The 13,656-nt window shown below is 37.0% G+C and overlaps 1 protein-coding gene across 1 annotated transcript; it reads left to right on the top strand.

Moving 5' to 3' along the window:
* The first annotated feature begins 4,867 nt into the window (after positions 1–4,867).
* On the top strand, positions 4,868–13,449 carry LOC145572061 (ethanolamine-phosphate cytidylyltransferase-like). Its single transcript, XM_081631077.1, has 10 exons — positions 4,868–5,530; positions 6,368–6,603; positions 6,829–7,001; positions 10,063–10,134; positions 10,627–10,694; positions 11,411–11,531; positions 12,426–12,491; positions 12,574–12,696; positions 12,930–13,024; positions 13,158–13,449. The coding sequence occupies exons 1-9, from the start codon at positions 5,208–5,210 to the stop codon at positions 12,999–13,001; spliced, it is 1,254 nt and encodes a 417-aa protein (XP_081487203.1). The 5' UTR covers positions 4,868–5,207; the 3' UTR covers positions 13,002–13,024; positions 13,158–13,449.
* The last annotated feature ends 207 nt before the right edge of the window (positions 13,450–13,656 follow it).

Genomic DNA, 13,656 nt, shown 5'->3' with positions numbered 1-13,656 from the left:
GTTTTGTGGTTTAACCAGTTATCTATAAGCATTCTTCACTTCGATCCAACACGAAGATGGTTTTATTTATCGTCATTGTACTTCCTGTCGGGACAGGAGGCCAAAAGTAGGTGTCTACAATAGCGCTCTAAGTTGAACTCATTCATGTCCATCTCTCCTTTTTGAGCTGGGTCCAGTTGAGACATGGCTTGCTCTGTTAAGAAAAAGAAATGGGAGTTAGAAAATTCTCAAACCAAAAGTGTAGTCAGTAATGCGTGCTGCAAAAGTCAACCTGGAGTATGATTTCGGAGCAAGACGAACGAGGACATGTATAGGGGATCCCTTAGCCAGATCACTAAGGAGATCCACCTGGGAATAACAGGTACCCGGTGCCCCCCTCTAAATTCCTTCTTGACAGAGAAATAGTCAAGTTAGGCGACGTGATCTGGGTGAATCGAAGGGCGTGTCCGCCGCTGATCCCCTCGTCCAAGCTGAACAGGGGATGAGTTGAAGTTGTTCATCTTTTTGTTGAACTCCTTATCCCTCATTCGAATGAGGTAGAACCTCTACTTCTAGTCACGCCATTTAAATGGCTTATGCAGGCACACCATGTATTCCGGTCGGGTGCTCAAAACGAACCACCCGTCCGTATCAGCCTCCAGCCTCACCACATTGTGCATGGTGCAGAAGACTGGGAAGTTAGGGGTGAAACCCATCCTTAGACAAGTCACCAAGTATCCAAAAATGTTGGCCCAGTTATTCGGCGCAAGCTAGACTAGAGCAATCTGATATTCGTCCAGCAGCTCCTGGACGAACGGGTGCAGGGGAAAGCGGAGGCCAACCTCTAGGGCTGCCCTATATACATTAAATCCTTGGTGGACGACCCTAGGGTCGTCAGAGGCAGCAACCAATCTTGAGGTTCGAGGAGGACTTATCTGCCTCGACAGAGCTCCCTCCAACCGAGCTCTGCCTTAGCTCGGCCAATCCAGGTTCCTCGGGCACTAAGGGGGCCTTGCCCTTGTCATTCTTTCCGACCCCAGAACCGTGACTTCCAGATGGAACGTTGTGGGGGGAGTCGGTCGGCTTAGCAATTACAATGCTAGTTTTAGGTTTGGCTGGCCTAATATGTTGAGAGGACGGGGGAGGAAGATTTCGCTCGACAGCCATAGAAGGGCCTGACTAATTTTGGTATTGTGCACGAGCGGGCGCAGAGGACTGTGGCTGATTTCGGGCAGATTGAGTAGCAGCCGCTACATTGCGGCCGATTTTGGCCAGATTGGCCTGCGGTCGTTCGAGAAGAAGAGCGGGGCAAAGAAGATGGTAACTCGTCCGATCCAGGGATCGAGTTAGCAAATAAAGCGCGAGATACATTCGGACTTCGCCCACAAGTAGAGGTGCCTAATTGATTCTGGCGTTCCTCAAAAGAAGTAGTCACCTCGACCACCGAGCACGCACTATCGTCAATAGTAGTGGTGGTATTTGTGTTTGTGTTTGAGGTTGTGGTCTCCACGTCCGTGTTATTCGAATTATAGGAGGCCAAGGGTTGGACTAAGCTTCCATATGGATTTCTTGCAACAAGAAGGTCATGCGTTTGCCTTGTACGCCCCATGTTCGGCTGCAGGGACATAGAAGAATAGGTGGGGGTGAGTTGGTACGCACTAGAAGTGGACCCACTCCATAAAGACAAGGACTCGTCCCCGTCCACGATAGATTCCTCAGTCCTAGGCAAACAAACAGCTTCATGAGGAGAAACGGACGAGGCCGAGTGTTGATCCAGGATGTTCGAAAAAATTAAGCAAAAAATAAAAAGAAAATTAAAGAGGAAGTAAAGAGCATTCGGTTACCTTCGTGCGAGTAGAAGGTTGAAAAACTTAGAAGTTCTTAGATGAAAAGTTGACTGGAAAACTCAACTGCTTTGTCAGAAAACTCGAAGTGCACGGTGGAGCTCTTGAAGATTCCAAGCAAAGATAACTTTCTCTCTCTAGAAGCTCTGACTTCTCTCTAGAAAGTTAGAAATGCAAAGTAAAAATATGAGGTCAAACCCTTGCTATTTATAGGCAAAATTTAGGGGGATAAAATGGTAAAAATGCTATTCCCGCCTAAAGAATGTCAAACGGTTAAAATTCAAAGAATCTTAACCTAAAATCGCCTTTGACGAAATCCATGTTAATGCCAAGCCATTTATGACGGAATTCGAACGAGCGTCATAATTGCCCGTCGAACTTGGCATCTGCCTCGGAAGTTGAACCACTTTCTTGGAAAAATGGAGAATAGTTGGTTCCCAACTAAAAGCCATTCGGCCCCTTCTATCCGACTGACGATCAGGCTAAGTTCCTCGAAGGCATCAGACCATTCGAATAAGGTGCTCAGCCCAAAAAGGTGGACGGACGATCCTGTCCGACTCCTACCAACAACTCTAAATGCTCAAAATATGCCTAAGGTACTCGAACGAGTAAGATCAGAGGAGGCGGCCCGATTGGGACGAGCCACCCCCTCTGAGGGGCAAATGTTTAGGGCAAAAAGTACCCCAAGTGCGTGGTCCAATTCCGTGGTGACACGTGGCCCAATCAATAGGCGACACGTGTCACTATAGGAAAATGACACGTACTAAGAACAAAGGAGCACCTGAAATAAAGAGAGTGACAAAAGGCCTCCTTACATCAGGAGGCCCAAGATCCTAAAATGCCGCAAAAACGGCGCCCCCAAAGGGACACGTGTCCTTCCCTGATTACACAGCCAATCAGAGTGCTAAATCCTAGGTCACTTACCCTATGGGGAACAAATTCCCACCCCTATAAATGCCCCAATCATTAATGATGGGAGAGGGGGATTTGTGAAATAACAGCACTAAATAGCTCCAACTTCTCTCTACTCTCTCTCTCTAGATTTACTCCGTTTTCCGGTCACTAACTTGTTCGTTGGAGGCGGATCTCCGATCATCGGAGTTCCGTGTTTTTGCAGGTGTCCGAGTCTCATTGCCAGCGAAGCGTGACCAGTATCCCAAGGGATTCCAAAATACCGTGAAACACATTATGTAAATTTTATCGCTTCTTTAGTAATCTTTTGTTCGCTTTAATGATGAAATAATTTGATTTCTTATAATTTCTAATTATAACGAGAATTAAATTATCCAATTTTTGTCGTGTTTTGCCATCCATTTTTATTATCACATTTAAGTCTTAAATTCTTTTTTTGTGCTATGGTTAATTTGTTTAATTTTTGGAAATATTTTCTATTTTGGTAGAAAGTGAGTTCTTTCATCTTGAAATCAAAATAAAAAGTATTCATTAATTGAAAAAAACGAAATGGCTCTGCCGGGTATTCGTCGAAAGCAATTCCTTACTTTCAATGACACTATATATAAGAAGCTAAAAGTGGAAAGAATTGACAATAAATAAACATTTATTACACCGATTTATTCGTGAATTGTCGATAAATTTCCAACTTAATACTAAAAAAGGAAAGATATTAAATGCTTATATGCAGCCCTATGCAGCCCTTAGGGCTGCATATAGCATTACCCATAATAAATAACAAGACACGATAATAAAAAAGACAGTGTTTATGAAAAAAATTTAGATTTCCTCCCCTCAAACAAAAATATTGTTTTATTAAGTTCCTACAAAATAACTTTTTTGATGGTTTTTCTCCTCAATAAACCATCATTATTTCAATTCTCTTGATGATTTTCCTTCTAAATAGTAAAACTATAATTTATGTTTTTCCTCCATCAATAAATCATCATTGATGATTTTCCTCCCCAATAAACCATCATAATGTAATTTTCTAGTAAGCCTGAACCCTCTAATACAGGCTGATCTAGAAACCCTCATTAATTTAAATATTTTACTTGCTCTCCAAGCCTAAATTCTTAAATTGATTATGTACCTAAAATCCATCAAGTTTTTAACATATCTTTTCCCAAACAAATCTAGAAACATTTAATGCTATATGTGCTAGTCAATCCAAGCCATTTACAACCCGAGTAAATCTGAATAACTGACTTGTTTCAACTCGTAAGGGCTTTAACCCGTTATGCCATGCCCGTTTAAAACTTGTGACCCATTTGACCCGAGCCATTTACTATCTAAAATCGTTTGAACTTGAGAAAAAACTTGTATAAACATACGTAGTATATTTTATCATTCTATAGTATTCCATATATTAAAATCAATTTATTTTTATTTTTATTTATATTTTTTATTACGACTATAATTGAGATGTTTGCAAACACTGATGTGTTGAACATGATATTGTTTGAGTAATGTTTGTTTAGTAAACGAGCCTTAAATTATTGTTTAAGTTTGTTCAATTACTTAATGTGTGATATTTGACAGAGCTTCCTCATGAGTTGTTCGCAAACATATTGACTTATTTGCATCCCTAACACTAGTTCACTACGAGATTAACCAAAGTCATTAAAAAATTGATTTGATTATAAATCGATCAAATATGAACCTAAGCCACTTTAACTCAATATGTTTCTAATTTGAGCCATTTGAATAAGACATATGACCTACCTCAGTTATATCCGTAATCAATTATAACTTGTACTAATATGAATGTAAATACACCTAATGTGTTTCCACTAAAATTGGCCATGAGCCCATAACATCCTTAATTATAACCCGATTCGATTTGAAACCACACTAAAATAACCAGACCTACTAATATTCAAAATTGACTCAAATCAATCAAAATAAACCTATTTCCACCTGACCCGTCTTGTGGTCTTCTATCCAATACCATTCAACCGACCCAAAATCGATCACGCGTTAACATCCTATTCAACACGATAATCGATCACGCTTTAGCATCCTATTTTAACATACAATGACACAAAGTCCCGTCAAAAAAACTTAGGGGAAAGTACCTTTTATCTTGAAGGGAAAGTACCCTCTTTAACTCACAAAGAAGTCAGAGAGTACCTTTTCAACTGTGAATCCAAATCACACACAAGACACATTCATTGCCATTGCCTAAAATGGTACTTTAACCTTTAACTTGAGAACTTGTTGATAAACTAAATTAAAGCATCACTTTTTCTGTGACAGAATCAATTCCTCCAGATTTCTCTACAACATACTCAGAAGAAAATCAGAAAGATATCATCTTTAACGTCAACAAACAAAAACCCCATTTCCCCAGAAATCTTAGGCAATAGTCAGAATTACCCATTTTATGCACATCTGAATTTGAAGAGAAAAATAATCATCAAATTCATAACAATGGCGTCGGATTCAATTGTTGAAAATAATGGAGAAAAGAAATTGAGGTTAATTGCGAAATGTGTGGTGGGAGGTGTGGCATTAGGGTTATCAATTTGGGGAATTCATGCTACTGGATTATCGGAAACCTTAGAATTATGGGTTCGGAAGAAGAAGAAGCCAATTCGTGTTTATATGGATGGGTGTTTTGATATGATGCATTATGGCCATTGTAATGCTCTTCGTCAAGCTCGAAATCTTGGAGATCAATTAGTTGTTGGTGTTGTTAGTGATGCTGAAATCACTGCTAATAAGGGTCCTCCTGTTACTCCTCTTCATGAAAGGTGTCTCTTTTTTCTCTGATTTTATGTGAAATTCTTGTATTTTTGGGGTGTTTCAGCTGGATTTTTTGAATTATGTTGAAATTTGTGAAATGGGTTATTTTATTTGTGATGTTTTATGCCTGTCAACGTTGTGTTTACTCAAATGAGCTAATTGAGACTTGAATTTCATGTATTTGTATTAAAAACCTGAATTAGGTTGTTGCGCGAGCTAGCCAGCAAGTATTCTGGTTTGTTCTGCTGAGGCAAAGGCAGTCGTAGATGATTGATTGTTGTAGTTTTGATGTGTTGTTACATTGTCAATTGTGGAATCTAAATGATTATTAGCAAAGTTGACTATGTATGTGTTAGCATGTTTGAGTAATTACTATTTCCAAATGACAACTGAAGTAGATCACCATTTTGTTTATATTTGATAGTGAGATTTTTAGGGATTTTGGATATGATGTTCTTAGGTTGACTACGGGGTATTACAATTGCTAGAGATGTTATATGTTCTCTTGGAAAAAAAAAACTTCTATATAAGGTTGTGAGGTTTCTTTTTACGGAATGTCATTAAATTGTTATCGTTAGTATGAAGAGAGCATGTAAAGTATATATGTGGAAGATATTTCCTTTGACTTAGTGTCTTAGGTAATAAGAAGAGCATTTACTTAAGATTGATATTTTAATTATTTTACGACTTAAAGCTTGCAAATATTGCTGGTAATCTGGATGAAGTTATTGTTACATGTTTAACTCTAATTCTGAAAAGTTTAAGGGATATTGTCAATTGTTGCATAGCTATACTGTTAGAGATTGTGATCACAATAGCTCTTTAATATCAAACTTTTTTGACAGGATGATCATGGTCCAAGCTGTAAAATGGGTGGATGAGGTCATTCCTGATGCTCCTTATGCAATTACTGAAGATTTTATGAAGAAGCTTTTTGATGAATATGATATTGACTACATTATTCATGGGGATGACCCATGTCTTCTTCCTGATGGATCTGATGCTTACGCTCTAGCCAAAAGAGCTGGCCGTTTTAAGCAGATCAAACGTACTGAAGGAGTGTCCAGTACAGACATTGTTGGTAGTAACTCTATTCTAATATTTGATTTATTTGCCCTGCATTATGCTTAGTCTAATGTAAAATGGTATTTTTCTAGCTATTTGGCTTTTGGTTCAGTGACAATGTTCACCTGCTGCACCTTTGCTATATAAGTTACTTGTTAAGTAGCTTCAGACTCATGCATATGGTTTTCATTTGGTACTGTAACTTATGTGTTTTCCTGATACATTTAGTGTCCCTGTGCAGGACGTATGCTTCTTTGTGTTAGAGAAAGGTCTTCTAATGAAAAATCCAATCACTCTTCCCTCCAGAGACAGTTCAGCCATGGCCATAGCCAAAAGTTTGATGACCGTAGTGGAACTCGTATCTCACACTTTCTTCCAACATCTCGCAGAATTGTTCAGTTTTCAAATGGAAAGGTACCTAACATCCCCTGTAAACAACTAGAGTATTGACTTTCGAATGGGGTTTTTCCTTTTTTTTTTTCAATCTTTCACATACAAGCTTGTTACATTTGTTAATTTGAATCCTCAAATTATTAAATTAGGATATTTCTGTAAGAGTTGGAAACATGATTAGGTTGCATAAGTCATATTGCTATCTTTGGAAATGATAAATCATCATCATGGACAACTATACATTGACTATTAGGTGATATGAAGTATTAGATATGTTAAGACCACTCGAAAAATGAATCAATTCAGGATATCTTGAGTCACTGTGGTCTAGAAACAGTTTCATTATATTTTAATTTTCAAGTGTGTGTGTTGAAGGTATCATACTGGATATAAACTATAAACGAATGAGGCTGCACATTCCAATCTCACAAAGTCTGTCTTGGAATAATTGCAGACATATAACAAATCAGTGTAAGAAATGGAAAACCCATTACTCCTTGAGTACTTGAAGCAAGAACATTGTTATTTTGTTTTTCTGTATATCCTGGTGTGTGAAATGGGTGTGGAAAGAATTCTTATATTGTGGTTTGTCATGGGTTCTCACTCCTAGTATTTTGGGTTTTAGTCTGTGAATTATTTTTCTTATTTACGCTCAACAGCCTTAACTTATATAACAACATATAACTTCTGACAGAAAAAGATAGGTGGGAGCTAACATAATGATAGTCACTTTGCAGTTATGCTGTAATCCTTGTTTCATAGTGAAATTGATAGGTTTATGCTTAGTAAGTAAAAAATTTAAACACCTCACCCTCTATGTTTGATATATTTTATTGTTCTTGTTGCTCTCTTCTACTGGAAAAAAAAGGATACTAACTTTGAATAAAGCAAAAGCACTAATCTTCAGTTCTTCACTACTTACCCTTCCTATGCAATTAGACTTTTGGAGAGTTAAATCCACCTGGCATCCCCTAGGGTTTAATAGTCAGTAGTCAGACCCTAGTTCTATTAGATTTAGACACTTGGAGATGGCTAACGTCTATGTCAGTCTGATCATTCCATATTCTGCACCATGGCCATTAGAAATGTGAAAGAATTTTGATTCAATCAGGCAAACATATATGGAAATTTATGGGGTTAGGGAGAAGGGGGTGAGATCACTGGGGTGAGTTAGGGAGTGAGCTAGCTAGGTAATATTGAGCAAAAGAAGCAGAGCAGATTCTTTGAAATTTTTGGTACTTTTTTTTTTTTTTTTTTTTATCTCCCCTATGGCCCTACAAAATTCAAGTATTGGAGGTAACAAATTGATGAATTGCTTTGCTGTCCTGTTGATGAAGACTTTCAGATTATAAGTGAGAGAGCACAGGGGGAGGATAAAAAGGATAGAACTAATGAGGAGAGGAAGTAATATTGAGCAAGAGAACATAGCATATTTTGAAGATTTTGGTACTTCTTTGATCTCCCTTAGGGCCCTATGAAATTGGAGTATTGGTACTAACAAATTGCTTTGCTTCCCTGGTAATGACGACTTTCAGATTATAAGTGAGAGAGAACAGAGGGAGATAGAAAGGATATAACAAATGAAAAGAGGTAAATTAAAAATGCTAAATTTATCCAAAAATTTGTATAGAGATATTGCTAATGCTATTATGGGAAAATCAGATAATTCATCTTAAAGTGAGATTAACAATCAAATTATTTGCTATTGTTGCACTAGTGCTATCAACATTGTGTTGTATCCAACTTGCAGACTACTGCAATCACAATCTTTTATATAGTATATCAAATTAAATTTACACAGTATCAATAATTAGAGAGTGAGCATTTCCACAGGAAATAGAAATATATAGGACCAGTCATTTGAGGGAATTAAAATTCAGTATGTGGTGATTAAATCATCCACCAATTATCACAACAGCTTTCAGTATTTTTTATTTAATTTAATTTTTGATGGCAAGCAACTAAGTATCAATACTCCACTACTCTAGTAGAGAAATCTATGGGGCTAAGATGAACCAGAGTGTGAGCCACTTCATTAACCTCCCTAAATACTTGTTGGAAATGAAGCTTTAATGTATTTGCAAGGTATTTCACAGAAATGAGGATGATACGATGGGTGTCTCATTTAGTCACACATTCAAGTATAAGATTGGAAATGAAGCTACTCAAATAAAGTGGTCACAGCTGTATAGAGAAAGTGAATATACACCTACAATGCTTTGGGAATAGAGGTGGTAAATCTTTCAGTGCATTGCCCGAAGATCTAAGCCTCTAAGGGGATTCAAGGTTTAATGTGAAGTGAGAAACATGTGGCGATAAGCGTGGGTGATAGTGTGAGGATAACCTTTTAGTTTTTGATTGTTAATGCTACATGCCTATGACATAGTATAATCATAGAAGAACTTGCATGTGATCTAGCTGTGCAGGGGTTGGTTTAGTTGGTTAAAAGAGCCTCTTAAATGTAGATGAGTATGCTTGGGCCTTTTTTTTCTCTCCATTTATTTAAAGCTCAGGTTTCCACACAAGTTAACTAGCTCAGAAAGCCCAAGTAAGTTCTGTACTTCTGCTCAGGGCATATAACTGAATATTTTAATTTCAGATCAGCTCAATCTACGGCTAATAATTCCGATATGTATATCTTAGGGCTTCTAAGTTCAGGTAAGTTCAATTCAGGGATTATATGTTACAGTGTGCTCAATGTAGTACTTGAGCTCAGTTAGATTCCAGGGTTTGTAGATAAAAAGTGTTGGGCCATGAACCATGAAAAGACAACGAGAGGGAGGGAAAACTGAAGAAGCATCTTATGCAATAATTTGGTATAAACAGTTACGTCATTGTATCTTGCACTGGCATCCTTGAATTTGTATGCAGCTATGCTAAGACTTTTGAAATCTTAAATCTAGAAAAAGATTAAAAGACTGAAGCACTTTTGCACTTCTTGCAAACTATGTATATACCATATATAATTAGAGTGCATAAATTTCACTGACAGTCTGAATTAATTGTATGATCTGCTTGATGTCATGCATGAATGGTAGAGTCTTTATGATACGTGATATACTGTTTCTCCTTCTATTTGCAGGGCCCTAAACCAGATTCACGTATTGTTTATATTGATGGCGCTTTTGATCTTTTCCATGCAGGGCATGTGGAGGTAGGCTGGTGTTCTCTTCCTTAATGCTTTATGGCATAATTTTTCTTGTTTTCCGTCTTTGCACCTTCTTATGCCCACATGCTGTCGCTTCTCCGCCCTCCCTTTCTGTAAGAGAGATAAAATATTACTTTCTAAGTGGCCTTGCCGGCCTTTATCTATCGTATGTTAAGGCGCATAGAGTTTTCAAGCTTCTATGTTCAACTGAATCTGCTTATTGTATCTTATGACATATAACTTGTGAGACTCATATGTGCTATTGGATTTGGCTGTTTCACCTTATGAAGCCTTCGCAACTCTAGTTCAAATTAGCAAGTTTAGTTCCACATCTGATTCAAATAAGTCATAAATGAACTGATCTAATACAAAGTACAACATGTAAAGTTGAATAGAGCCAGAGCACATTGTTATTCTTGTTTGCATTGTTTAGGTTATTGTTGTATACCTATGAAATTTATATGCTAACTTCAATTGCGATGTTCTTTTGACTCATAGATATTACGGCTTGCTCGGGAATTAGGAGATTTCCTTCTTGTTGGAATCCATACTGACCAGACTGTCAGGTTATAATCTATGCCCTTCTCGTGTAATATTTCCAGGATGGGGTCCACTTCAATATTGATTTCATTAGTAGTATCTGTTGTTATATAGCATAGATTGTAATTGCCTTTATAAACAATAATAATCTCTTTGCCCTAACGTTGTAGTCCTTTTTTCCTACTTTGCATGTCATATGACCTCGTTCACACCCACAAGTACATTTATAAAATCGTTCTGGTATCCTTCAACACCACTATTGACTTGAATGGAATAAATAAATGCCTGGGGAGAATTTATGTGTCTTGAGCTATGTAGTGATACGTTCCCTAAAACTTCAATTTCCCTCAAAGAAACTAATTTTGGATGATGGGAGTTAGTAGAAATTTATGTATATTTCTTTAGGAATAATGTTAGGCTTTTGTCTTGTTTACTGTAGTTTTCTTTATTTATTTATATACATATATGTCGTCTGCCGTAGTGGCTTGATCTACCTCCTACTCTACCTTCCAATATAATTCTCCTACCAATGTCTCCGTCCAATACACCTCCTCTTTCACCTAATGAGGTTTGGGTGTGGGATGAGGGTGGTGTGGGTATGCCTACCCGAACTTTATGAGTTTGATAGAAGTGTTTTTATCTATTTTCCCTCCTCCTCTCTCACCTACTGAGGTTCAAGAAACTTTGTTTAATGTGTTAATTTGTTTTAATGTATTCATTTGTTGTATGTAACTTTGTACAGTGCTAAACGAGGAAGTCATCAACCAATAATGAATCTTCATGAAAGAAGCCTAAGTGTCTTGGCATGTCGCTATGTAGACGAGGTCATCATTGGTGCTCCTTGGGAATTGTCTAAAGATACGGTTAGTTTTCTTTTCCATTTGGTAGCTTGTGGTTTCTCTTTTCATTTGTTGATAGTGCCCCCTTTCATTATATAAACTTTGTGAATTGATAGAGGAGCAATAGTCAAGAAAGTTTTGCTCTAGCCAATATTGAAGATATTGTGCTCGATCTTTCTGTTTGTTCAGCTGTTTTGACATTTACGCCAATATAAATTTCTCTTGGCTTCCCTCTCCTCAGGTGGCTCCATTATGAATGACTCCACTCTCTCACATTCTGTTTACCCATTTGAATCCTTGGAAAAGAGGCAAACATGGAAATCTTTTGCTGAAATTGTTATTATTTATCAGACTTACTGAGCTGCTTATCTTTTTAGATGATATATATGTTTAAATATCATTATGATTGTATCATGAATTGAAGGTGTTACATCTAATATAGAACAGTACAGAGAAATTGATTTTCGCAGGCGACCAATAGAATGAGGGATAATTAGTCTAAATTAGCCTAAATGGTCGTACTATCACTTGAAAACATAACCAATGGAGTGAATGGACATAGGATTTTATTCTATTGACACTCCCTTGGATATTTGATTATTGAGCATCTTGTTGAAGTGCAAAGTGATGCTCCCTTTTTCTTTCTTCAAGGATTTTTTAGAAGGATTTTGTGCCTGTTCTGTTTGTATTTTGTTTATTACAATTAATAAACAAATGGTTCATTTGCTTAATTGCTTTTTTTTTCTTCATATTTTTATTAATTTGCTCCATTTCTCTTTTTACCCAAAACTCCTATTTTGCAATTTTTTTTAATATTAGAGAAATAATTGTTTTTGTTTTTGATATTAATCAAAGCATACGCTATCTTACTACATCATTAGCATTTTTGTATATTTTACTTGTTTGTTGCTGGTGCAGATTACAACTTTCAATATCTCATTGGTGGTCCATGGAACTGTAGCTGAGAGTGATGACTTCCAGCAGGTAAATTATCTTTTTTTTTTGTCGCTTCAGTGTATTATCTGATCTCTGCTTGATACTAAAAAGCGTGAATTGTATTTTACAGGAAGAAGACAACCCTTATGCTGTCCCTATAAGTATGGGCATCTTCAAAGTTATAGAAAGTCCATTGGACATAACGACCACAACAATTATTAGAAGAATCGTTGCTAATCATGAAGCTTATCAGGTGTGCATTTCTCATTCCCATCAGCTGTTTCTTCTTTTTGTATTCATCTGAAAGTTAATTTAGCCTTTTCTCTACTTAGACACCTTTATACATCTACCAAATTATGCATTTGTGCGCCTATTTTTTAAATTAGCAGGGGGGGGGGGGGAATTTTCTCTTTTCTTGGATTATCTGATTTAACTTCTTGAGTTGCTGTCTGATCTATTCTTCCTGACATTTTTTTTATTTTACAGAAACGGAATGAGAAGAAAGCAGCGAGCGAGCGGAAGTATTATGAAGAGAAGACTTTTGTGTCTGGTGACTAAATCTATTTAGAAATTATGGATAGGTAAGAATTTTTGCTTTGGTTCATCTTTTAGTCGATTACGAGTTGGAATGGCTAGTGGGCATAGTGTTTTATTCAAGTATATTACGAGTATATCACATGGCTGACTAAAATTTTCTGGCCATAACTTTTTTAGGCTGCAAAGTTGGTGTTTCTTCAACATCATTTTTGGGTGTTGATATATCTTGCGAATGGAAATAAGATGATGGAAACTGCAGTAAAAGGAGAAAGGGCAATACAGAAAGCTCTTGGATTGCATTTTCGAGGTTCTGCGGTTGCATAAAAAAAAAAAAAAAAACAGTATAGGGATAGAAAATGGTTTACTGCTTCTTGATGATAGGCAAGATTATTAGATTGTCATATACATACCTGTGTAATCTTTTCAGTTTTGTGATTACCTTATTTATTTAATTAATTATTTATTTTGATCCCTTTTGTTATGCTACGGTATTTTTTTTAATGGACAATTTTTGGGTAATTTGGTCCAACCCTCCACCTGAAAAAAAAGGGTTATGATGAGGCCACATATATGGATCTCATTTTTAATTCACTTCTTAAATTTTATGTTGGGAAAGGAATGACTGGGGAGCTTGTGTGCGCTTAGCAAACACAACTACGAGAGGAGCCAACGACAG

Source organism: Chenopodium album, chromosome 12, assembly GCF_948465745.1.
Source record: "Chenopodium album chromosome 12, dcCheAlbu1.1, whole genome shotgun sequence".
NCBI classification, from domain to species: Eukaryota; Viridiplantae; Streptophyta; class Magnoliopsida; order Caryophyllales; family Amaranthaceae; genus Chenopodium; species Chenopodium album.
Note: the sequence above shows the minus strand (reverse complement) of the source record. Positions and strands in the feature narration are given on the sequence as shown.